Source organism: Hoplias malabaricus, chromosome 5 (assembly GCF_029633855.1).
Source record: "Hoplias malabaricus isolate fHopMal1 chromosome 5, fHopMal1.hap1, whole genome shotgun sequence".
Classification (NCBI taxonomy): Eukaryota; Metazoa; Chordata; class Actinopteri; order Characiformes; family Erythrinidae; genus Hoplias; species Hoplias malabaricus.
Window position 1 is genome coordinate 21,316,955 of NC_089804.1, and position 26,363 is coordinate 21,343,317.

General features: G+C 42.1%; 1 protein-coding gene across 2 annotated transcripts; it reads right to left on the reverse strand.

The window, feature by feature from the left end:
* Positions 1-197: 197 nt before the first annotated feature.
* Positions 198-26,363, reverse strand: slc6a6b (solute carrier family 6 member 6b). 2 transcript variants are annotated; one of them, XM_066671604.1, is made up of 14 exons: positions 26,138-26,363; positions 18,526-18,755; positions 16,978-17,112; positions 14,097-14,331; positions 13,474-13,606; positions 12,393-12,527; positions 11,921-12,024; positions 11,676-11,800; positions 9,649-9,761; positions 8,044-8,181; positions 7,848-7,950; positions 6,922-7,022; positions 5,452-5,622; positions 198-4,393 (listed from the first exon to the last, which is right to left on the reverse strand). In XM_066671604.1, exons 2-14 carry the CDS (start codon positions 18,752-18,754, stop codon positions 4,238-4,240), a joined length of 1,878 nt encoding a protein of 625 aa, XP_066527701.1. In that variant the 5' UTR covers position 18,755; positions 26,138-26,363; the 3' UTR covers positions 198-4,237. The 2 variants fall into 2 exon arrangements, with proteins under 2 accessions (XP_066527701.1, XP_066527700.1); XM_066671603.1 differs by lacking the exon at positions 26,138-26,363 and adding an exon at positions 21,268-21,393.

Genomic DNA, 26,363 nt, shown 5'->3' on the forward strand with positions numbered 1-26,363 from the left:
TCCCCTCCAGTGTGTTAGGCTCTCCAGTGGTTTTACATTAGAAGCATTTCAAAAAGAAGTAGAGGGTTGGCTTCATATCTCAGAGGAAGCATGTGTGACTATTAGTTTTAGAAGGAAAAATAATAATATTACACAAGTTTTCAAGCATCTTTGAGTAAAAACTGTTTAAAAATGACAGTAAACAAGAGTCTTTTTAAAAATCTTTTTATTATTTTTTTTCACAAAATTGCCAAATTACAAATCTTCTATGAAAGCACATACTAAAATATATTTTTGTTATTTTATCCACTAGAAATAATAAAAGGTGCACTGTAAATAGCAGACAAGGAGATAGTAAGAGGGCGGGGTACAGTAAAGAAGGCATTGATGGGTTCGGAAACAGCGGGGAGACGTTATCATTGGTGAATTTATAATTAATTAGTCCATAATGCTTCATTCATAAACAAAACCATTAATACACACTCTGCATAAAATCCTGAGATTCAGACATTGAACAACCAGCTGAGATTCAGACATGGATTTAAGGTGGAATGATAAGGTTGGTGTTATTTACAGGCCACAGTCTACATTCAGGAAGGAAAGAATGGGTGGTGCTAATGTTTTCACACAGGTTTTTTTTTTGTTTTGTTTTGTTTTATTATTTTTTTTTTTTTTGTCCTTCCGACTTTAAAGGGTTTATTTGAGGCGATGCTGAAGAAGAACACCTTTGCGGTTCCCTGAAGAACTTTGGCTAGATGGAAGTGAGATGTGTGAGAACCTTCATAAAACGTACTGAACCAATTAAAGGTTTATGTCACGTATCCAAACCCAGAAGCTTGTTAGGAGTGCATTCCTGCTTTTGTTTCTAAGATTGCACCCTAAGCTTCAGCTGGAGTCCATGTTTCTACCCCCAGAACCAGGGGTAGTCCTGAATCTACAGGTAGAACTGAGTCTAGGGGGCGGTTGAACCTACTTAAAGTGCCTTAATAACAATTTCACTGTGATCCCTAAAGTGTAGGAAACCGAATATTGAAGAGTCATCAGTCTGTATCCTATGACACGACCATATTTGGAAAACTGGGTCGAAGGAGGTTTCTCTAAGAGAAAATGTACAGCTTTTGTTGAGAAGGAGTTGCTATGTTGGGTGAAGCTTGCTACAACCCGACACTAGTTCTAAATTACGGCCTAAACCTAACCCCACCCAAAACACTAAATCTAATCCTAAATCTAATCTCCAGAGGGTCCAGAGCTGCAGGAATGTCTCGGGACTGTGTAATGTTCGGCCACAACGGTTTACAGCACTGTTTCTGTAATTGCTCCTTCGGCTCATAACAGAGCATTTGAACGGATTAAGTGAAACAGCGCCACCAGTGGACTGGAGCTTGCATAGTGCTGGTAAAATTACTATCAATCATCATTTATAAATATTAGGAATTTCTGGACTGATCTTTTTTGTCAAATATCTAATTTTTTTCAGATCTTGTTGCATACGTTGACTCATAATTAGCCATTCTTTTTTTGTCTTAGAGAAATGCCACCTTCCCTGGAATTCCTTACATGGTCACGGTGACGACACGGAGGTGAAGCTAGTGAACACGGGCTGTGAGGGGGGAGGGGGTGGAAATCTTTATTACAGCCTCATGCTGGATATTTATAGCAAATATTTTTGCGGAGGACTGTGAATAGTCTCCGGTGGGAATCTGGCCGCTCCTGAATTGCATCTGTCCTGAGAAACACATCCTTCTTGCTTTTGAAAGTGAAGCCTGGGAAGTTGTTTGGATTTTTCCATGTTCTACTGGACACTTTGCCGATCTTTTCTCCCACGGGTGCTATCCGTTCCGCTCTCAACAAGCACAGTGCAGCACCAGCTGCTGGCCTCTCCAAGCTCTTTTGGCTCAGCTGTTTGGGACGAGATTTCTGACCACAGTGACCTCTTGAAAAGAATGGAGGAGGGGTACACGGTTTATATTTATCCCTGTATTATCTCTGCCTGGTTTTCCACTGGTTTACAGCTCGCCAAACATGTTTTAAATAGCCACACGTGTGTTAAAATACCCTGGATAAGGGCCAGCATTGTCGTTAGGTCATTTTTAAAAGGACTGGTCACTGTTCTGGGCTCAGAGAGCAGATGGATCTAAAGCAGAGGCTCACCAAAACGTTCAGTAAAAATGTTTTTACAAAAATAAATATTTATTAGGTAATTAAATGAAAAAGCAATATTTAAAAAACCTTTTTTGACATTTTTAAAATGTTATTTCAAGGATTATAAAGATTAAAAACCTTGTCTATTCTTAGAAGACGCAGGTGTCTTTGTCATCTTGAGGTGGGCGGGAAATTCTGACACTGTGGGGAAAGTAGGGCCTTCAACATTCGCAATAATATTTCACATTTAAGATAAAATTAGCAACAAACTTAAAATAATTAACATCCAAATTGTTTGGCTTCAGTGCTTCGTTATTGTTTCTGGACGAAGCTGAATCAGGGAAATGAAGAATGTGATATCAGCACAAACCCAAACATTATCCACCATTTGTTCTGATTTTAAAACTTGGAAACTTTTTTTAAATTTGAAATTAATTAAGAAATGAATTGCAGTAATTTCCGAGCGGTGTTACATTGGCCCCTGACGTGCCTTTGTCTCAATTCCTCCGCCTCAAAAGTACCATCATTCTATTGTTTTTGAAATGACAAGAACAAATGCAAGTGCTTTCTACAAAAGTATTGCACATTAATCTGCAGCAAGCGTTTCCTCACAATTTCTTTTTCCCTCACAACAGTTTGTGGAGGAGCTTCTTTGCTCTAAACATGGCGCTACTTGTCAGCAGAATTCAAATACAGTCTTATTATGCTGAATACAAAAAGGCAAATGTGATAAATGTGAAAAAAGAGACACTGCATTGAATTTGACACCGTAATAAAAAATAGCTTTATGTATGCATATATATTTCTATTGAACTATCTTTCAACGGATGTAGCTCAACAACATGGGCCAGATTTCACATTTTAACACTCCAGGACCAGAGAGAATGATCAAACTGTTATTAATGATATTAACGTAGGAGCCGGTAACGTTTTGAAACGTGGGAAGGAGTGAGTCAATTTAAATTCACCTGCGGACGAGTGTTGGGAAATCAGGTCTGCTCAGGTGATGCTAAGTGAGTTAGCACCTACAGTATGTTCAGTCTATAACACTTTTATTGGAAGTACATACTTACAAAGGGGCTCTAAAACACATGTATAAGCATGGGATTCATTTATAACATAGAGGATAATATTATATGAAAAACTGCAGTTACTTAAAGTTGGTTTTCAAAACCAAGATAAGGTGCTAGGCTTATTAACATATTAATTATGCTTTATAACAGTGTTATAAGTGGAAAAATACGCTAGTATCCCTTTGTAATAATGCTTATACAAGTGTAATAAAGTCTCTGTGTGTGTAGCCTTCAAGTAAAGTGTCGTTTATTGTTGTAGCGGTTCTTAAGGAGATACAGCGATGGCTAGAGTTAGTGTGACCATTTGTGCTTCAAAAGTCGGGTAAAAATGATGTATTTTAGTGCAATGGCAGTTTCAGTGTATCAGCACCTGGAAAAGAAGGTAGTAGTGTCCTCGGTGCAACTGTTAACGTCTAGAAATGCCCGGTCTAGTTGACGGTCTGGGTGCTAAGAAATACGTACGACTGCAAAAACAACAAACGGCAACAAAGATAAACTCAACTGACCTCACGAGATCACAGCCACGAAACAAACAAGACACTGTACGTCACGTATCAAGTGGCATTTTCTTCTGGGTGCACTCACATCGTTCTTAAAACATCCTATACACGTCATTTTCTTGTACACGCCCCTCGACAGGGTGTCTGTGTTGTGTTTTGTTTTGTTTTGTCCACTCCAATAAAGACATTAAATGTTATTTACAGAAATGTAATAATAAAAGCAAAGCTAATGTTTATCTCGGAGATACTGTTGTGTGATTTGTGTTGTGTGATTTTAGTTTCCCTCTGATTACATAAACAATAATAGGAATAATAGTAAAAGAATAATAACATTATGATAAAAATATTCAAAAGCAAAAATGAATAAAAACAATAAATGTAACTTCCTCTGTAGAAAAAAACAAAACAAAACAAAACAAAAAACAAGGACTCCTAGTGCAGATACAGAGATATGTAAACCTGGTCCTACGACTATATATAATCATATATATATAAATATATATATAAAATGGAAAGCATATTGAATCCTCTCATAGAGAGCGCTCACATCATGGTTTCTACAATAGTGTGGGTGGGCTTCATCAAGCCATTGTTCCCGTTGGGGTCCAGAGGATGTGCCAGCTCTGTGTTCTTGGGACGGTGTTCCAGGGGGCATGAACTTGCCCCTCCCCTCACTGGGGCGGCCACAGCCTTAATCCTCTGTAAAATAAAATAAAAACATTAATATATTTTGTAAAAAGTTGTCAAATGGTCATTGATATCACTTTTTCAATTTATGTGCGCATTAATATAGGGATGTGGAGCCCACCAACACACACACACTGTGAAACAACACCACCCAGTCCCTTTCCTGCAGAGATTTTAGAATTGACCCACCCCCTTGGCCGAGTCTGTCCAATCACAGCGCTGGATCCGTGTTTATGTGAGAGCGCAAAGACGAGGTTAAACTCAGCAAAACAGACACAACGAGCGCGGAGAAATAAGAGCACTGAGTAAAAACGGAGAAGAAAGAGAACTGAGTGAAAACGGCTAAAAACCAGAGCTTCTGCTCCTCGCTCCTCACTGCTGTGCGCTCGGGGTCGGGGTGAACAGAGAGCGGCTCATTATCATTTAAAGGAACAGGTGCTGAAAGCGGGCGTTCTGAACAGGGCGGTTTACACAGGGGGAGAACACTGCTGTGGGGCTCGTGGGGTTTGGACCAAAGCAGGTCACAGACGTTTCATTAAGAACCAGAACTGTGTTCTCTGGAGTGATAGGGCACCATTAAAGCAAATATTCATAAAAACATAAGAACTGTAACTGCAGTAGGGAGTGGAATACAGGGAAAGCTGGACGGACAGGAACAGGGCCGTGTTTTGTTTAACATCCTATAAAACACAAAGACTTTGCATAAAATATTAATCGCAAAAGTTGAGCCCGGCAGACGATGCAAATTCTTTGGTCAAAGATTAAACGGGCCATGAATATCAACAGCAGTTCCTCATCACTGAGAGGATTTAACCCTTTCACTCTCAGAATTCAGTCGAGTCGTGTGGACAGTCCACTTCAGCTCATTCCAAAGCTACAGGATAGACCTTCCTCACCCTAGAGTTCCACTGCTCCACGGCCCAGTACTGGGGAGATGTATAGCCCTCTAGTCGTGCCTGGAGCACTTAAGCTCATGTACAGCTACTCAAGACCATCCCAATCTGTGTGCAGTGGTTGCCCCTCCGTTATTCCACACCAAGTCACTCCCTGGTTGAGATGGCAGCACTTACCTCGATGAGAGGTCCATCAGACTGGATGATCTTGATCACCACCACCATGGGTATGCAGATCATGGAGGAGAGAGCGAGGGTCCAGCCCACTCCAATGGACCAGTCAGGGTACTCATAGACTTTGTTGTAGGTCAGAGGCTTGTATTTGACCAAGGAGAAGATGAAACATCCCTGGAGAAGAGAATGAGACCATGTTGACCATGTTGGTGTTCACATTATGCTGACACCTAGTGGCCTGGGTGTGGCTGAGATTCTGTACTAAGTGGTTAGATCTGGCTGCTTCCAAGTGGGGGACCCACTCTGTGGAGCGTAAACTGATTATTCCAGAGACATGTGAGTTTAAGGCGAATGAAGTGTAGTATAGTATAATGATGTGCAATTCATGAATTGAAATGAGGGGGTCTGTGGTGTTTTTAAAGGAATAATCCTGAATAAAACCTAATCTCTGTCTCCCTCTGTGAAGGAATACAGATATTTCAAAGCAGAAAGCTGTCGGCTTTTATAACACCCATAAAAGAAGCTAATGTGCAGTTCCAACCACAGACTCAAAGCTGATATAAAGCACCTCTGGCTCTGAATGTGTGGCAGCGCTGAGGAGACCACCATGGACACAGTAGAACCTCGATGGATGTGTGTGTGTGTGTGTGTGTGTGTGTGAGAAAGGTTTAGCCTTTAAACCAAATAAACTACCACCCTGACCTTTACCCGCAGCCTGAGGATTGGACGAATAAACATTGCTCTTTGGTTTATTGCAGATAGCAGACTTTCAGGGGGAAAAAGTACATTCCTGCTCCCCCAGAAACTAATCCCATGCCCATCCTTAACGCCCCATTCATCCGTTCTACTGGGCAGATGGTCACTCCATCTGGACCCCAGCACTGAGGCAAGAAGTGAGGCGTTTTTGTTTAATTTTGTTTCTTTTTTTTTTTATTTCAGGGCAAATCTGAAGCGGAAAAATGGCACCAGAAAAACTTTGTACATTGACTTCCATTGAAATTAAGCTTTTTTTGTTTTTCTTTTAAGTTCCTCTATGATATTCTTTGGACGGCGATGATATATAAACAAATATGAGCTCTTTTCAAACCATGGCAAAGCTAAAAAAGGACTGAACATAATCCCGAGATCACATACTGTGAAGCATGGTGGTGGAAGTATCATGATACGGACCTGTTTCTCTGTGAATGTGTCTGTGCTGTTACATAGCGTTAAGAGTGGAGTGATGTAGTGGGACGTGTTAGAGGATTTAATCTCATTGTCAGAGAAAACTAAAACATGGGGAAACCCTAAAACTCACAGCCAGAGTAACTCAAGCTTCTGAAAGCAGAAGGTGCTGTAGTGGTCTACTCCATGGCCATGTCCTGGCGTGAAGCCCATTGAAAATGAATGGGTTCTGAAGGACCTTTGTAACCTTGGGGGACTGAAGACAAGTTGCCAACAGCAGTCTCAAAAACAAAGGTGAAAAATACCCACCACACAAAGGAAAGGCGTGATTACAGTCCAGCACCACTTCATCCAGGGGTTTGGTCTGTAGCCAATCATGTCCTCAACTGCATCATAGAAATTATCAGCGCCTACAGAGAGGGAAAAGAAGCTGTTTATTCATGGTACAGTCCTGTTACGATCTGAACTCACTGGGACATGTGCATGAAGTGTAAATGTATGTACAAATATTTTTATTTACTGTTATGTGATTTAATCAGTTTATATTTGCATTTTGTGTCTGTTTATTTATTTATTTATATATTTTCTCAGAGGGAATGTGCTTCTTGTGTTTCTATACCTTCCCTTCACATAATTTTACTTTCTACTGTTGCAGCAAATTTAATTCTTTCTCATTTTCTGTACTGTGCAAAAAATAAATGAATAAATAATAATAATAATAATAATAAATGAAGAATAAAGCGTGTTATAAACACAGACTGAGTTCTATTCATTATTCATTTTACATTTAGAATTCAAATTATTTCTGAGATAGGAATTGATGGAGGATTCCTCTCTTGTAATAAAACAAATATTCTTTAATCTACAATCGGAATTAGTCAAGAGTGACTTCTAAAGACTGAAAGTAGGAAACAGTAGCACTGATTAAATCTCAAAGATCAAAGACGAGCTTTGGTCAATAAAGTGTTTACTCTAACTCTGACTAACTCTCCTTCAACACACCTCCGCCCAACGATCAAACGTTTCACAACAACACGCTTTAGACGGTCCACTCCTATTCGCTGTTTGGGGAACACTGACCTAATGCCAATAATACTGTAATCTCAGAGGGTGCTTCTCTGTGATTGGCAAACTCTGCCATAACTCGTTTGCATTAAGTCGAAACAATCTCCTTGACTCTAAGGACTCGAAGGACACGAATAACGAAGGGTTTCTCGTTTCCAGGCGTCACTTACCATAAACCCAGGCTACAGCGATACATTCAAAGAATGCAACCCACAAAAGGCACACACCACTGGCTGCATAGTAGTCAAAGAGTTGAAACACGTACATGCCACCCTGCAAAACAGCAAAGAAACAGGCTCTCAAAAGGTTGCATTGTAAATCACCCTCCCGTTCTTCCAAAGAAAAGCGGGTTGTTCCAGTACGTACCTCAGTGACCATGGTTAGTCCCAGCAGGTAGCTCACAAAGCATACTATAGCTATAAAGATTTCTCGACGGTAACCCTTCCGTAGGAAGGATGGATACAGATCCACCAGCGATGTGATCTGTCCTTCCACTTCGACAAACTGCAGGAGACAAACACAGGGTTTGTTCAATGCTCTTAAATGTAATGGTCTCTCAATACACACTCTGAGATACTGGTGTAAGCCACTGGTCACCGATCATCATTACGAAAACCAGGACTGGGTTTACGGTGTGGATTTGAATACCTCAGAACCTGGATACTGAGTTTTGGGGGTTTTGAAAGGTGTATCTCGTTTAAAAGGTTTTAAATGTGAAGCTGTACATCTGTTATCCACATTTCTTTATTACGTACTGACCCCTGCTCCATATTCTCTACTGTACATGGGCTTCACTCGACATTGCCCAGTGCAGCTATTCTAATCCCATTTCAGAAAGCCAGATTCAATTTAACTGGGCCAGCACCACGCCCAGCCGGGTCCCTTCCCTTGGCCAGAGTGAACCCCACTGACTTAGCGCAGAGTTCAATTTCACTGGGAGGGTGTAATGCGATCATATAAGACCCCCCCAGCTGACGCAAGGCTGAACAGTTGCCCACAAACATGAGTTTTTTCTTCCCCTCTTGTGTCACAGCCCCATGTTTAGGAGTGTAATCTTCTGTATGCCAAAATTACATCTGTCATTGGTGAGATGACCATAAATACAAAAAGGAAAACCATGGCATACTCATGTAGGTCTGCTATTACACTGTCCTAATTCGACAGATCAAATTCCTTGTGTATATCATGTGGCTCGAATGGCAAACAAATATCTCCAGCTTGTGAAACGACTAGGAGATTTATGAGCCTTTTATCAGCACAAAATATATTAAACCCAGTGCAGTTCTGACACACTTAACACCAAGTGTGTGCAGGAGGGATGCACCACAGCTTAGCACACTATCCACTCACTATCACAATTAGACTGAAAGAGTGCTTGAAACTGAATACACAGTTGTGAAAAAATCTTTATAATGCAGGTCCCTTTGGGATTTCCTGTTAGTAATCTTCAGTACAACACTATGGCGAAGCTTAGTACATTCTAACGCCTGAGGAAGCTTCAGTGTGATCTTCTCTGAGGAACAGCCTCAATGGGATTGTGAACATATTTGACAGGAAGGCCGTTCCCAGGAGTCGTATAATGTGTATCACCTTGGAAAACCATGAATCTGACTATTAGCTTAATCCTAACACTAATCCTAACCTTCCTTTAACCTCAACCCCCTGCACTAGCTCTAATCTATACCCTAAGCATCCTCTGTGATTCTTCTTCAGGTACATAACCGAGGGTTTGTGTGGGTAACAGTGCCACCAGTGGACAGGAGCTCACTTTGTGATGGTAAAATAACAACCAGCGCTCTTCAGATAAACAGCGAGACCAGTGTGACCAGGGCGATAGAGTCTCATCTCATCCCCTACTGATTTTAAAACAGTTAATCCTCAAGCGCTGATGTCCTAGAAGTGTTGTAAGATAAGAGTGTAACCTGTAGGACCTTCCGAATGCCTATGGTCCCATTTTCCTGCTCCACTGACCTGACTGTCGAGACCCAGTAGCAGAAGCATGATGAAGAAGAGAATGGCCCAGAAGGTAGGCAGTGGCATCATGCTCACAGCTTTCGGATATGCGATGAAGGCCAGGCCAGGACCTAGAGGTGGAGAAGAGGGGGGGTGGGGAATGAAGGTGGAGAAAGCAGAATTAGCGAGGCCAGTCAGTAGAGCTGTTTGATCCGTGCCGCTGCATCGCGAGCAGCAGCAAAGACCAAATCGAGAAATACAGAGAAACCGCGAGCGGATATGAAGTGTGGTGCCAAGCTCATTACTGCCAATGATTTCTGTGAGGAGTTTATCAGTGTACACTGTAAAGAAACCCACGGCTGACCCTTAATCCGAGGTCAAACCGAAAGCTGCCTCAGCTTTGGAGTGTTTTTAAGGAATTGTAAGGTAGTCTGGGTGGCTGCATTTTTCTACAGTGTACATTTATGTGCACCTCAGCATCTCGACACTATCTAGGCGTGAAATATCACAGAAGAATATGACTATACATCCCCAATCATAGAGATAATAAATGTTCTGGTCATAAACACTAACACACAACAACAACAGTGTAGATAAACGTGTGACTGACAGCCTTTTCTAATCCAAACTTTCCTGAGTACACCTAGCCTAGCAGAATCAGTTTTAGCACAGGTTTAAAAAACACCCAACAACTACAGACACATAGCATTGTTTACAACAAGAAGCAGCCAAACTAATGATATGATGTTCAGGTACAAACTGAGTGTCCTTCAGGGTCAGATTTGTGCTTTAAACAAGACTAGGCTTTTAAAACCAACCCTGTTCGCTGCTTACCTTCTGTGGTGTGTAGTTAAACATTACATTGTATGTCCAAAGATTTTTTATTTTTGTTTTTAAGCAGCTGCTTATCTGAAATACAGCTCTATCACTATCAAAACCACAGTAGCAATGCTATATATCCCAATGCAGGAGGACTCTACACCTCACTGGCTGACATTCGGCAAATTGGCTCATGTGCAGCTGCTCCAGAGTGTTCTATTCTATAGGTTAATGATCAGTGTCTCCCAAAAAATTAAAAATAAAAGGCACTGAAAAGCAAGTCTCTGGACATACAGTGTGTATTCAACTCTCTCAGGAGACTCCTGTGGCTAAGCACAGCACTGATCACATTCTTCTGCAGAGAATCCTGTGTTCTTTAAATCAAGTGTGTTCCCTAAACACCAGGTTAAAAACTTAAGTCTTTAATCCCAACCCAGAGCTCCTGGAGCAAGAGTCTCCTCACAATAAGATCAAGGCAGTAACAGAGCTGCAGAAGAACTAAACCATGAGGAATGTGAGGAGCTCGAAAATCAACCAGGCCGTCAAGTACTTCTTCACCTCGTCAGTCTACCACCAGAGGAGGAAGTAAAGGAATGGTACAACTGAATGGAGAGAGCATGCGGAATGAAGAGCTTGATAACTGAAGAGCTTGATAATTGCCCAATATGGTCTACAGGATGAGAGGGACCGAACCAATAGGATCCACTTGGAACAGGAGCCAAACGTTAACAATAGAGACCAGAGTCAGCTAGAAAAGGCCAGGCTTCCCAAGAGAAGTCTGACCTGTACATGTTTATTGCTTTGTGAACTTTGCACAAGATGTCTCTTGGTAAGATTCGCCCCCGGCTCTCAGAGCGCGCTCAAAACTAACTGTAGACTCTTCCTCATTAGTGGACTGGACAAGATCCAATTGTGCTCACTTTTTCCCAGGGTCTCCATGCACATTCTCTCAACACCTTTCCTTTTGTTTCTTGTTTTGTTTGGCGATTCCAACCAGAAGGGAAAATCCCGGATGATGTACTAGGTCTTCGGCTGGTTGTTTGTTTACCAATTTGTGTGCCGTGCCGAGGAGCGTTTGATTGCCGAAATTTCCAAATTTCAAACCTTTGGTTTATTTTAGCGCTATTCTCCGAATTTTCGTTGTTGTTTTCTACAGAAATCTTTTGGATGCTTTTTTTTATTTGAAGTAACAGTGCCCACCATCACTGCTACTTTTACCCTCGTACCTGACTCTGCCACATCGGCAATGTCCACCCCTTGCTCTTGTGCCATGAAGCCCAGGACGGAAAATATTGCGAAGCCAGACACAAAACTGGTAGCGCTGTTCAGGCCTCCCAGCAGCAAACAGTCCCTATGTCACACATATGTCATGGAGCTTGTTAATTAACACAAAAGGAACCTACGTCCCCACTTTTTTTTGCCCGTTGACTGGACTAATCCCCGCCTCCCACCCCCGGGCTCGGACGTTCACCTGTAGCAGTTGTATTTGTATTTGTTGTAGCTTCCCAGGGACGTCATCGCTCCAAGACAAATGGCGTAGGAAAAGAAAATCTGTGTCCCAGCATCAATCCACACCTAGATATAGGAGAGGAACAGTTAAGATACTAATGTGCTGTAACAAAGGGTACGTTTGATCACCACTTTATGTAATAACATAGTAACTAACAAGACATACTTGTGTAATTACATGAAAATCAAGCAAGCTAATGCACTTATTTATTACCAGAAACTATCCTCATATAAAAGGTACAAAACAATGACTATTTCATCAATAGTTACACTGTTGTTGGTATTGTCAGTGTGTAATTACATAGTTAATACAGGCACACATATTATGTTTGCTGCCTTGAAACATACCATCATTCACCAAGTCATATTCCTTAACGTGTGATGGAAAATAGAGTGTAAGACTACATCAGCTACGCATCGACAGAGGGCCTTACCTCCGGATCTTCCAGGCGAGTGACATTAGGATACAGATAGAACTTGATGCCCTCAGTGGCCCCAGGGAGAGTGACCCCACGGACCAGGAGGACAATCAGCATCACAAATGGGAAGGTTGCTGTGATGTACACAACCTACAAGAAGACAAGGTAGGAACACAAGATAGAAATAATGTGTAATAACGTTATCCTCTCAGGTGATTATTAATGGAATAAATGAGCAACTCTGAGCTGGACTTACTTTAATGAATGTGTAATAATAATATAATAGTAAGCATCTAAAAAGTTATTAATAACAGTTGATACGGTGTGTTACACTGCAGAGAAGTTCCGTTCCTATTTCAATTTTTATTCAGAACCCTTGAGATTGAAAAAGGATGAAGATAAATGAAGACGACACCAGTGGAATTTCTCCCACGGTTTTGGAAGTTTCAGAGTATCACAGGCTGGTTTTCTAACTGTGTGTTTTTGGCAAAGACAGTAAGAAACACTGTCCACTCTCTGCATCAAATTCCGATTCCCAGGTTGTGATCCAATAACGACCACAATACCGAGGACTAGACAGATAATTACATCAAAAACAAAGTGCTGGCTGCTTTGCTTTCCAACCGCAGTCACTAAAGTCATTTGTGAGATTCAGTGAGGAGACGAGACCTCTCTCGGCTACAAGGCAACTATTTTCCCGCAGCTAATGTAGTCGTGTTGTGGGTGAAGATAAATCTGAGTTGACAGTGTGTTGGCAGGCCATTGCTGTGATGTTCACAACTGTATACTCAGGAGGGGAATGTACACCCAAGTCCAGCAATCGATAAACAGGGATTTAAGAGTCTGGACAAGGCGGCTTTCGATCGAATTTGTGGTCTGCCGTCTGCCTGCGGTTGCTCCGTCTACTGGGGCCATGTTTTCATTCACTACCTTCAGCATTAATCTGTGGGTGTAGGTTATGTTTGTGTTCCCAAATCTGAGCTAAACTCTTGATCCACAGTCACAGATGCAAGACGGTAAGCTTTGCTTTACTAGGAGGCCAACGCTCAAGCTGTTCTGTGGAAACGTGTTAACAGGAAACTCTCCAGAGTCTCACCTTTCCTGTAGACTTCACGCCTTTCCAAATGCAGAAGAAACAGATGACCCAAACGCCCAGGAGACACAGAGCCAGGTCCCATTTGATCGGTCCCACCTTCTCGATGCCATCAGAGATACTGAGGACGTTCCGCCTTGGGAGGTAACATGAGAAACTCTTGAGCAATGTCAAGAATCACAAGAGCCTTCTCGCCAGATAAACAAATATCACATACTCCAAGCCCCCCCGAGCAGGACACGTCTGAACTGAATGGGTGTTTAACTATGAAGCAAAACAACAGTCAGACGCAGTAGAGTGGACGAGGACAAGTTTATGACCACAGCTCCAGCTTCAGCCAGTCTTGTCCAGCCCCTTTATCAGGTAATTACTTTATGCAAGCTGACTCAAAGCATGTTCTGACTTGGCCTTGCAAACAGGGCCTCTATAAAGGCTGAAGTCATGGACAGAGGTTACTGAGGTCGCCCGCTGTTTGAAAACATGCCACATTACCTGCATCTCCTCTTGAGTTTAACCATTTAGTGTCAAAGACAGAGTGACATTTGAAAAAATAAATAGGGTGTGAATAGGTTTCTATGAGACATCAAACCTAACAATCTTTTCTTATCTCTCATTCGGATACTTACTCCCAGAACTCAGTGACTGGAGATGTGAAGTTGGTGGTGTTCGCAGCTGCCCAGAGGGTCTTGTTCTTGCGGAGTGTGTCTTCGACACACTTTTCTGTGTTCCAGGGATTATTGCAGCTGGCCCAGGGAAGCTCCGGCTGAAAGCACTGGAACAGGTAGTACAAGCCCCAGGCCAAGATCACAATGTAGTAGATGTTCAGCAAGGAGACGATCACAATAGACGCATAGCCGATACCTGCGTGGGGGGAAAAAAAAGGAGAAACATTGACAGTTAGAGTTACAGTAAGAGCACAGTGGGAATCATAATATCAGCCTCTTCCTTTTGTCATTGTTGTGTAGCAAAAACATCCAGACCGTTTGGCATCAGTGAACCTTAGAAAGTTGAGGTGCAGGCCTTATTTGTGCACTGCCTCCTGGTCCTAGGGGTCAGAACGGGATGTGTGGGTTTATTCAGAGCTGGACAAAAGTTGGAACAAAGGTTTTTAGCCAACGGTGACTTCTCTAATGTACGAACACGCCAAGAAAACAATCAGAATTTTTTTTGTAGAAGTCAGTCATAAACGGCATCAGTGTCAGTGTTCCATGTTGACTCTAAAGGGGAAGAACAGTCATGTGACCAAGAGCAAGAGGTGAATAAATATGTGCATGTGACCGACTTCCTTCTCCCTCTCCAATCACGTGAGCCGCCCCAGGTTCATCCCTGTGTTTGCCAGCTGTCAGTGTTTGTCTCAGGTTGATGACTCTTCTGTTTCAGCCGTTGCACTTTGTGGACAACAAGCTAATTAGCAGCTGTTTAGGTTCCCTGCCTCAACGCTATTTCTTTCCCACTCTGAGTAAACAAAACAACACTGGCCTGCACGGTGGAGGCAGGGAATGATGAGCTGAGAAATGAGCTGCTGGACAGGCATGGAAAATTAATACTGGTTATAATGAACTGTGTGTAACTGTGTAATTAACATGTAGTTAAATATTTAATTGTTGTATTACATTCAATTATTAAAGTAGTGTCTTCATATTTAAGGGTTAAACCTGGGACTTCATTAACTGTGTCCAGCCCAACCCTGTTTACATTGCACTGGCTTGACTGGTCAAGAACACTCAAACCTCTCTACGTTGAGGGTGAATGTAAAGGAAATGTAATCTAGTGTAATAGCTATTTAGTTACAATGTAATTACAGTATATTGTGTAAGTACTGCCCAATGCTGCTTACATGCGTATAAACCTCCATAATCACAGTGCAAACCCTCTCAAACCTGTCTGCTTTAAAGGAATATTAAATAAAACTGTAATCAGTTGTAATCTAATGTATAACTATGTAGTTATTATGTAATTTTACATAATATGAATAATTCAGAGAAACAACAGGATCTTGGTCGTTCTTGCTAGCTTATTAGCATGCGCTATCACTGTACAAACAAATCAGCATGTAGCAAGGCTGCCTGTACTGCTGGCCTGTCTAAAAATAAATCTACTGTAAGTGCCTGGCAGAGTGAATAGAATTAATAACATCAGGTTTATCATGTCCGGATTAGCCGTATAAATAGGACCTCTAGCCTGCATCTCGGTGAAGTGCACACAGGCAGCACAAGAAGTGAAAACAGAAATGACGAGGGCATAACAGCCTCCGCTCTGCCCTTGCTCTTCTCCTTCCTGGTGAAGGTGGCTCTCCTCTGCACAGAAACTCATTGCTAGTCACCCCTTTCATGTTTGGCTGCTCTGCTGCTATAACAACATTGAATTCAGCACACTCTGTACACCGCCCTGGTCCCGAGAAGTGGGTTACTATGAGTAGGAGCAGCTGAATGTGCTGATGAGAGTCCACATTCCGAAAGTGTGTGAGCGCATTAGTCATTTTGGTGCGTTTAGGAAATTGCATTTCATCAGATTACATTCTCTCAGCCTAGATTCTTTTTCTCTGAGGCAGAAGTAGCTCGGCGTGAGGGAGAAAATAGCTCCTATGCCTCATCAAGCCACTGAAACATTGCTCTCGTTTTTTGTTGTTTGTTTTTGATTTACTATTCTACAAATCATGTAGGCCTCGATGGGAGCTGGAAGCTGTCTATGGCCATTGACTTCTTCCCTTATTTGTTCTTGAGACGTATTTCCTGCGAGGCGAGGGTCCTGAGGATAAAAGTGGGGATATCCTTATTGCTTTAAGCATTGTCTTTATTGTCTTATAAAGGAACCCAACTAAAGTATGTGCCAGGACTGAACAATTTGAGGGGGATATCAGACTGTGGTTGTTTTCTACAATGTTCAGGTCCAGGTATCCAGGCCTGCTTTGGTAAACAAGACATCTACATTGTGTCAGATTGGGCCACTTAGTCCTAGTTGGCTGTGATGTTACACCACATGAGCATTTGGTTGTTTCTGATTGGTCCAGCTCATTAACTGAGGTTAATGTCAGTTTTGTGTTTATGTCAGATATATGTTTGATGTCAAATCTTAATACCCAATGACACTTGTACACAGGCATGTTGGCTCCCGTCCAATGAAAGCACTGCTTAAATCGACATTCCCGACTGTTACGAAGTAAAAATTGACAGAAACAGTGCCGTAAACATGTGTGGGAGGTTATTTTAGCTCTGCTCAGACCTTCTGGAGCTTAAGGCTGGGGTTAGAGTTCACTGGCCATGTGTCACAATGTAGCCTCTATATTCTCTGAGACTGAAATACATTTCTGTACACATTCTACAAATCCTGGGAATGTTGTTTGAGTCAAACTGCTTCAAGCTTATCATGAGACTGTGTGGGTATCCCCCAGCTTTCTATTTTTGTGCTGAGAGTTTGGTTTCCTGTGAAGAAGCAGGTGTACAATGATGTGGTGGTGTTGTATCATCCTCCTTAATGTTTTACAGCTGGTCAAAACGAGCTACTCACCAGTAAAGATGGGGCAAAGCTTTTCCCAACAAGTGATTCCCCCCTGAGAAGTGAACTGGCCAAGAGCCACCTCCAGGAAGAACACAGGCAGGCCTCCACCGAACAGGAAAATGAAGTATGGGATGAGAAACGCACCTGAGCGTGAAGAAGAAGAAGACATCTTGATAAGCTTGTTTAAATCTGTTAATCATTAATACCCCAAGCTGGTATCACGTCTAAAATGTAAACAGTTCACTACAAGACCACACCTACTTAACCGCTGCGATTTCTACAATCAGAAGACTGTGCTTCAGTCCCCAGCCACTGGTGGCATTGTTTGACTACGTACACTCAAGCGTTTTCTGTTAGGTTTATTGGGTTTGGGGAATATCTGGGTTGCCAGATGTTGATTTCTAATCCGTATACGTTTTACAAACTCTGGAAATGCTGTTTTAGTAAAATATGCCTGTTTTCACCTAGACACCACCTTTAGTTACTGAATGTGTTTGTACCTTATTCTATTTTATTTGTAGATTTTAAAATTGTGTCTCACACCCAACTCCATCTTCTTTATTTGACACAGTTGTATAATGAAAGAAGAGAAGAGAATGTATTGTACACTGTAAAAAATTGCTGTAAATTTACAGCAAGTCTGCTACAGTGTTGTATTGTAAATCACAGTATTTACAGTACATTATTGTATTATTCAATTACAGTAACATGCTGTAAATTTGAAATACAGTAGTGTTCCTGTAAAAATACGGTAAATGGCTGAGAACTCTGCTGCCAGTATTTTATTGTAAAGTTTACAAGAAATTTTTACAGTGTACCTTTAGGAAAAAAACAACTGAGCTTTAACACCATTGTTGTACCTTTAAAAGCACACTTCCCCTCTGTGAAACTTTAGTGGCCAATAATATAGCTCTTCGTTACCTTGTTTCTGAGCGTGTGCAATGATTGACCATGAGCCTTAGCTCAACCTTAGTCAGCTGTTACCACGTGAACCCGAGACACATCCTCTTTCTCTACTTTCTCTACTGCCTGGTGATCAAAGAAGACACGGGTCTCCAAATATGGGTTTGAGGAGCTCAGAGGAGCGACAGAGCAGCAACTGACCTTCTCCACGTCGGGCAAATGGATCTGATCCTCCAGAGCTACTGCATGATTCAAAATGTTTGGATCTTGAACTCTGATTGGACATGAATCTTTCAGGGAGTTGGTTAAACAGAACCCCACACTTCATGAAAGGTTCCATGAGAGCAGATTTAACTAGATATGAACCACTACAAACCTACTCTTTCGTAACTTATTCACGGCTCTGTGTCTGAGAAGATGAGAAGGCAAACCACAGCCAAGTGACAGCTACACTCTCAAAAGAGTGAAGTACAGAGAAATGTCTCTTTATGAATGAACAAACCATGGAAATGTACAACAGTGGTCTTACACTCTTATAATATCTAATAAGAAAGAGGTAAAGTCTTGAACCTTTGTTTTGAGGACGTGCTAGAAACCCCAGCTACACCATTTCAGGACTGAGAGCAAGCCCTGAGATTTCCGAGCGATACTCACCTCCACCGTTCTTGTAGCAGAGGTACGGGAATCGCCAGACGTTTCCTAAACCGACAAATCCTCCGGCCACGGACAGGAGAAAGTCAAGCTTGCTCGCCCACTTCTCCCGCTGCGGGTGTTTGCCCTCTGCCTCGTCCTCGGGCCTTGTGCCGGGACTTTTTCCAGGGGAAGGTTTCAGAGTGTCCTTGTGGAAGTCCTTCAGACACTGGAGCTTCTCTTTTTGCGCCATGCTGTCAGAGAGAAAGCATCATGAGCTTATTATTATTCAGTCATTTATCTTAAGGTTTATTGTTATGTGGTTATTATACAGTAACTACAATGAAATTGACGCGGAATACTGTCATGAGAGTGAGGAAATGAAGTCACTGTGGTCTGAGATGAACCCTAGGAAGCTGGGAAACCACGGTGCACTATTTCAATGTAATTACAACACTTGTGTAGTTAGTATGTAGTAATTACATTGTTACAATCGCTCTTACAGTCTTTGTCAACTGCCTTTTTATTTTGAAAGTCTTTATGTGAAAATCTTTTGGGCATTTTGTCATCAATTTCAAATTTTAATAAAGGATTATTATTATTATTATATATATATATATCTTCTACAACTGCAGTACCCACAACTTCAGCCCTGTCGCTGTGAACTGCACTAAAGCCTCCACCTTCCAACTGTAGGCCAAGCATTAATACTTAATTTCCAGTGTCTACAGCTTCAGAAAATGTGTGAGTGAGGTCTGAAGTGAGATTTTAACACAGGAAACACAGCTGCAGTTACCATCATCGGATTTCTCATTAAGAGCGAGATCAGATAGGACTGGGTGAAGAAAGAACACAAGGGGGGATTCATTCATGCCGAGCCCTTACAGCATGTGTCGGGAGTGCTCTGTCTCTTTAATTAACGCAGCGTGTATGTGTCAGGACGCTTTTGAAAGAGGGAATTGTTATTACTGGCTCAGAGTGTCCAGTTTCAGAGCCTGGGCCAAGAAGCTCTGTGGAGCTGCCCCAGATTTGCGATGTCAGAAATGGTCTGGCGGCGCCCCTACGCCGGGCTGCTTTTCAAACTTGGCTGGAAATGAACAAACTACAGCCCCCTTCGCAAGGTCACTCTTTTAAACACAAATCAGGTTTAGAAATGTTCTTGGAAACAACAAATTCTGCAGCGTCCAAAAATGTGAACTTTACAGACACACGTTTGTTTATTGGGGTTTAAACCGTGTAACATTACGTTTGTTCTGTGAAGTGTACTTTTGGTTCCTCCGAGGGTTTAAGGAGGAAAGGAGCACCTCTGTATCTTTTAATAAACACTTTTTAAAGCACAACAATAAATCAATAGTAGGAGGCACTGGAATGGATGTGTCGCATCTATTTCCCCCAGAAAAGATGTGAGAAAGAGGGTACCCCGGGTGTTTCTAGGGTAGGCTTTGAGAATTGCTCACAGGCAATGAAGTGTAGGTTTCCATGACACCTCTGTGACACTGAACTGAGAAAAATGAGCGCAGAGAAAGTGGAAAACTACAACTCTCCAGCACCAGGTCTGAGACAATGGGAACAGACAGCCTGAAAGACTCAATCCTCTTACTATTAACATTCACGAGACTCTGAGAGTCGAATCACACTGGCCCTCTTGCCAAGAGCAGAATCCGATATATAGCTGTACACTGGACACCAGTGCCCTTGAAGTATAAGCCAGTCATTGCTGTTTTGGCCTGAGCATTCTTTCATTACAAATTCATTGTCTGGAATTGTGTAGACCCCGATAAGGAGGAAGAGCCCGTGGAAAAGTTGACCCCTGCTCTACGTCAAAATTGTAAAAACAAAAACAGAGAGCGCTAACAAAACATCGCAATGTGTTCACTAAACATTGCCCTCTGAGAGAGAGCGTCATTCAATTTACACCAAAACACTGACAGCACGGTGATCCCAGACTGCTATCCGGTTACACAACCTCTGAATCAAAGCCCTGGATGCTCTCATGACGACCGCTGGTGCTCATCCTCTTTCTCACAGGGTTAAAACTGTACAGTTCAGAAGCTTAGCAGCTTTCTACAACTCAAAGACATTACGTTACATAAGTGAGCGAAAGCCTTCAGTGCTGGTGTCCCGTGTCCTCCCTCATTACACCCACAAACTTGTTTGGCAGGGAGTCAAAACAGGACAAGGATTGAGAAAGGTGCTCCAAAACATGTCCAAAACACAACATCGAAGCCCCATTCAAAAACAGTTCCAACATCGTTTCACAAGGAATGGAGTGACCGAGGAAGTCAGAAACGTCTGGAAATGGTGCTGCGTACAGAAAACACTGATTTGACTTTATAAAACCAGTCTAATTGGAATATAAGTAATGTCCTACAAAACAAACCCACAAACCTTTGCTTAAAGCTGTTTATATCTTAAATATAAAAGTCTCATATCGTCACTGTCCAATGAAAAATATGAATATCAACAATAGCAGCTTTATAGGAGATGGACAAATCCTCCTTAAGATTAAATTCCAAGTCATTTTGGAGCATTTCTATTGGTCCGTTCATCAAGAAACGTTCACACAGTGTGAAGGACAGCTGCTGCTGATGAAGTAAACTAAAAGTTGACAAAAATGGAAATACATGACAATATATCTGTTAATGTTCAAAATACAATGACATCCTCTTTACACTTTAAGTAAAAACACCCATCACTTAAACCCCACTCAGGTATTAAATCATTTCCAGTCGAACAAATCCAAACGTCTCAGTCTCTTACACTTACATTTCCTTCATGGCTGGGTCAGTGTGATGAGTGCTGCTCTCTCTGCGTTGTCACCATGCCACGGCTGCCACAGCCTAAATGTCTCCGCAGCTCAGAGTAAGCCCAGATTGACAGCCTGACCCACCCCTCCAACTAAGACAATTAAATGCAATCAGCAGATTGGGCTTGGCTTCGGAGCTGGAGCTAAGTCGGAGGGGTGGAGTGGGAGGGGGGGGGGGGTGACATGGACTGGGACAGTAAATTTCCACTCCCCAAAAGCGTTAGCATTCACTTTGCATGTGCCGTGTCTACTCGTGGTAATCTGAGCCTCGGTGGAGGACACGCCAAACAGCAGCGATGGGACGGCCCGGAGACAGCGAGCCCTCACCTCTGTTTTATCTCAAGGCTCGCTGTCTATTTAAACCCGCTGTTGTCATCGTGTTGCTCTTAATAGCTTTTCCAGTAACACTGGGGCAGCCTGGCTAAGCACGGAACGTAAATCCAAGACCAGAAAATTCCAACGTGTGGCTATCACTAAGAATTTGATGTCTAAATATAAACAGGTGCTTTCTGAAGCTCTGTACTAGTTATTACTATGAAGTTAATGTGTAATTAAATACTTATAACCCACAAACGGGCTGTAAGTGTGTTTAAAAGTGGTATAAGCTGGGTTTAGTATGGTTTGGAGGTTTTTAAGGCTTACTAAATAAATGTGTGCTCTGAAGCTGTCCAGGGCCAGGAACACAGCTCAGCCAAGGTCCAGTGCATTTGCATAAGCGAAGTGTGGCCAATGACAAAACAGCCATTGTACGACCGAGGCCAGCTATTTCCCTCCAGAAAAAAAACACTAAAATTCTCCAGAAAACAGCCCCAGCATTGTGGCCTGCTAATAGTAAATGCAGTTTTATATGCACTGGAAAATCAGAGTTAGATTTTACGCAACAGCAAGAGAAATAAAGTTATTAAGAGAGTCATTTGATCATCTCAGGTTTCTTCCAAAAAATATCCCCAATCAACAACTCTACACTGCTCCCTCTTCATTTCAAAACAAGAGTCAATTTAAACCAGCTCCCAGAACGCTCCAGGAAGCTCCTAATTAGAAGCGATTTGCGCTGCTGGAGTTATAGGTCAATGAATCGACTAAAACGTCAAGTCAAAACAGCTCCTTTTTGCTCCGCCTCGTTGCCTTTTTGAGGATTTTGTAAGTCATGGAGGACTTAGTCATGCAACTGAATGGCTATTGCCCCGCGGTACTGGCCAGTGCCAGGGAATCTTCAAGGTCCAGCATCCACGTGAGGCTGGGAGGCTCATTACGTAATCGCTATTTAAAACCATGTACATTTCCTGTGGGCGCTCATGTTAAAATCTTTCCTCCCCTCTTTTAGTACATTCCACTGCACACAGTGTCCACTCACATGCTTCTGTGTCTTGAACGCAGACTCATGCTCTTACAAAGCTGGGGGGGTAAGGGGAGTGGAGGGGAGGGGGGGGGGCATGAAACCTGGGCAACATGCAGATCCGGGTAAACTTTCGGCTGTTATTGACAATAGCACTGAGAGTGGGACGTGATCTGAGCTGGTTAATGCCCTTGGGTAAACTCCAGTGTCCTTCTGCTAGACCCCTGCAGTTTACGCCAACAGATCGAATGCTAATGATAATGTAAACAAGGCATGGGCTTAAAATGGACCAATTTTGACCATTAACTAAATCTTCTGGAAAAAGAGGACGCTGCCCTTGCGTCACAGATAAGCCACACTAATTCCTTCTGTGGTTTGTTTTTGGATTCTCATGAAATTCTTTTTAAGGACAGGAATTATTTTCCCAAAAAATAAAAACAACATCTTGAGTCAGTACCGGTTAATAATTCGTAAGATATTTGAGTTTTAAAAAGTCAAGGCCAAAGCCAGTCTAGCATGTGTGAAATAGATAAACCTGGAGATAAGTTAGCCTTTGTTGTCTTACAGAACCTCATTGAAACTAATGCCTCATCCTGTATTAACCTTGGATTCCAACCTGCATTGACCCAAATCTGCATCGTACATGAACCCTTTCTTGTTTATCCTCCCTGTGAAGCTCGACAGTGCCTGGTTAGACCTTGTGTAAACACAAACGGCATGGTTAGAGTGTCTGCCACAAAGGACTGGTTAAATCATTACCAAAATGGCAAGTGGATATACATTACCTTGCCTTGAATCCAAGGCAAAAAGCAGCTCAGCAAATCCCACAAAATTCAAGCCTATCACGGTCCACTGCAATATCAGGTGTCCTCCAGTGGCCACCAAGAAATTTCATTCTTCCTGAACCTATCATTGCACTAATGCAATACTAAGCTGCTCCTTTACCAACAACGTTGAGCCAAAAGCAACCTGCCAAAAGGGAAAGTAAATCTCCGTGTCTCATCTGAAGACAAGCCACTCTTCCGGCTTTTACCTGTCCACCCCGTCCCCTAGAGAAGACGCGGGATCAGAAGAGGCTTGATGGTCCAGCTTGACTCAAGTCTTTCACGGCTGCCAGAAGGAGAATGCACCCGAAACCATGCCAGTGCGAGAAATAAGAGGTTCTTACCATGTTGTTGGACAGAGGGGCAACCTTTAAATCGCCTTGAGGGCTGAAAAAGGAGGGGGGGGCTGATGGGGGAGTGGACTTTTAACACTTTTTGAATCAATTGTGCCAAAAAGAAGAGAAGAAAGTGCTTGAGAGTGGGAGGAGATGGCTGGTTGCCCAAGATGGAGGCAGTAGAGCAGTTTACTATGTAGGCTACCTACAGATGCACAGAAGTTCTGTTTGCAACTGCTTTGAACAGCATGGTTGCCATGGAGTCTTCAAGTGTCAAAACACATTTTTGAACCTTTTACTTTGAAATAGTGTGTGTGTGTGTGTGTGTGTGTGTGTGTGTGTGTGTGTGTGTGTGTGTACTTGTCAATGTAGCGTGGTGAAAATGTAGGATAGTTTCAAAATTACAGGTTTGGCTTTTGATGCAGACAAACAACAAGATGCAATTCTTAAAAATAACCAAGTTATAGACCTTTGACTTCCTCTTCTATTTCAGTTCCTCATTCCCTTTAACTCTTTACCATAAGGTCCCCTGCTTGCAGTGGCTACTTGCCACTTATTTCTATGACGTGTTGCTGTTTGCACAAGAATAATGTCCAGTGTGAGGGAAGGCAAACAACTTTGTTTTGTCAGGTTTCGATAAGTAAAATGACTGCCAGCTGCACAGCCCTTTATTGTTGGCAATGGACATGGCTGGACACAAGGCTGGACTTGCTTTGACTTTCAATCTTGATATCAACAAGCTAAGCATGCACCACAGTTGCCCAACCCATCACCAGGACAAAGGGAAGTGTTCCTGAGTGGTACAGAAATTTATTGCAGGGTTTTAAATTATACTATTGCTTTCAGAGAGTATTAAATCTTAAAAAAATATATGTAGGCTTTATTTTTTCTTTGTAATTTTAATCTACCTTCCAACTAAATACTACAAGAAAAAAAATCTAGAAAGAAAGTCTAATGTTTGTATTACTTAACGAACGGTGTTTAATAGCGGTATTAAATATTTTGCATGTCTGGTTACTTAATCATTTCCTCAAAACTATTAAACCACTGCGACTGATTTTGTTTCCTTATTAAGCTTTTAATTCAACGTTCATAAGGTTGAAAAAAGCTGCAGGAAGCCCTCTGTAATATTTATTTGTTCATAGTTTTATCAAAATATTAATCAAAACGGAAAAATTATTAATGCGGAACTTTTGTTATTGGCCCTTGGCCTATTTATGTCTGTTTTTCGACAAACACCACCCAGGTGCGCTAGGATTGGCTGAGCGTTCGCGCTGCAGCCTTGTGATTGGCTGAATATACGCGCTCCAGCGCTGTGATTGGTTAGTGGTTCAACGTGAAGCGCCTAGCCGTTGCTATAATAACGAGAAACCCGAGTTGTCACTCGTCTGATTGACACAACATCCTCCACTCACAGCACGGAGGGGCGGGGCTTGACCGAATACAGGTGGTAGATAAAAAAATCCAGAGAAGCGGTGCACACAGAACTGTCAAGTTAAAGTGGAAAGAGGGGGTGTTTCCTGCGGTAGCGCTTCAATAAAATACGACCTTAAATGGCCTTGTATTGTCAGTTTTCATGACACTAGAAGAGAACTTAATTTCACCACGCAGTGAAGGCAACTGTAGGGAAGTTACAAACTCAGATACAGACTGTTGATTTCAGCGTAACCTTACGCTATTTTGTTTTCGGTTCTTTCTGCATCTCTATCTTTGTCTTACTCTTCCTTCTCTCTCTCCAACAGACCACCGTTAATCGGATTACCCTCCTCAGGTCATTCCATACTCAGCCAAGCTGCAGTTTCTTGATTAAGACCCCAAACATGACCTCAACTGAACCCGAAGCCACCCTCACGAGCCAAATTCTGCAAAACGAATATAAAACGGTTTTTAAAAAACGCGTTTTCTAAAGTAGACACTAAACACGTATTTGGGATGAAGATCTGGAAAAGCCCGAGATGGAGAACAGAAACTTAAAAGAGCGTCCGTTTTAAGCTCGTGAGAGAAAATAAAAACTCAATTTTTGTGAGAAAACGCAAATATTTACTGTAAAGAGTCCCGAGGGCTGAAAAAACGTATGCAGCAAATTACTGAACACACGCACACACAAAGAAAACAGTGAAATAATAAACAACCTGCAAAACACATTCAAATAAAGCGATTTCCTGAAGCCCGTGTCAAAGTTGCAGCAGGTGGGAAACTCAGCGAACTCAGAGAATTGTGTAAATATTTTAAAATTAAAGAAAAAAACAGCAATTTGAGAAAAAAAAACGTAAACAGTTGCTGTAAACTTTAAAAGAATGTGATGATACAGAGTTGTATAAGGATGCTTTCTTACCTCAGGTACTTGTCCTTTTATTTCCTTTTGTAAGGAGACAGAAAAGAAGTGTTTCTCGTCCCTTGGTGTGTGTGTGTGAGGTGTGTGAGGTGTGTGTGTCCTGGTCGCTGAATGAGAGCCGTGGCGCTAAAAATGTAATTTATAAGCTCTTTTTTCTGACCTTTGTCTCTGAAAAACTGGTGACCATTAGTGAGGAGCATGAGTGGAAAAACACCGGCCTGCCTCC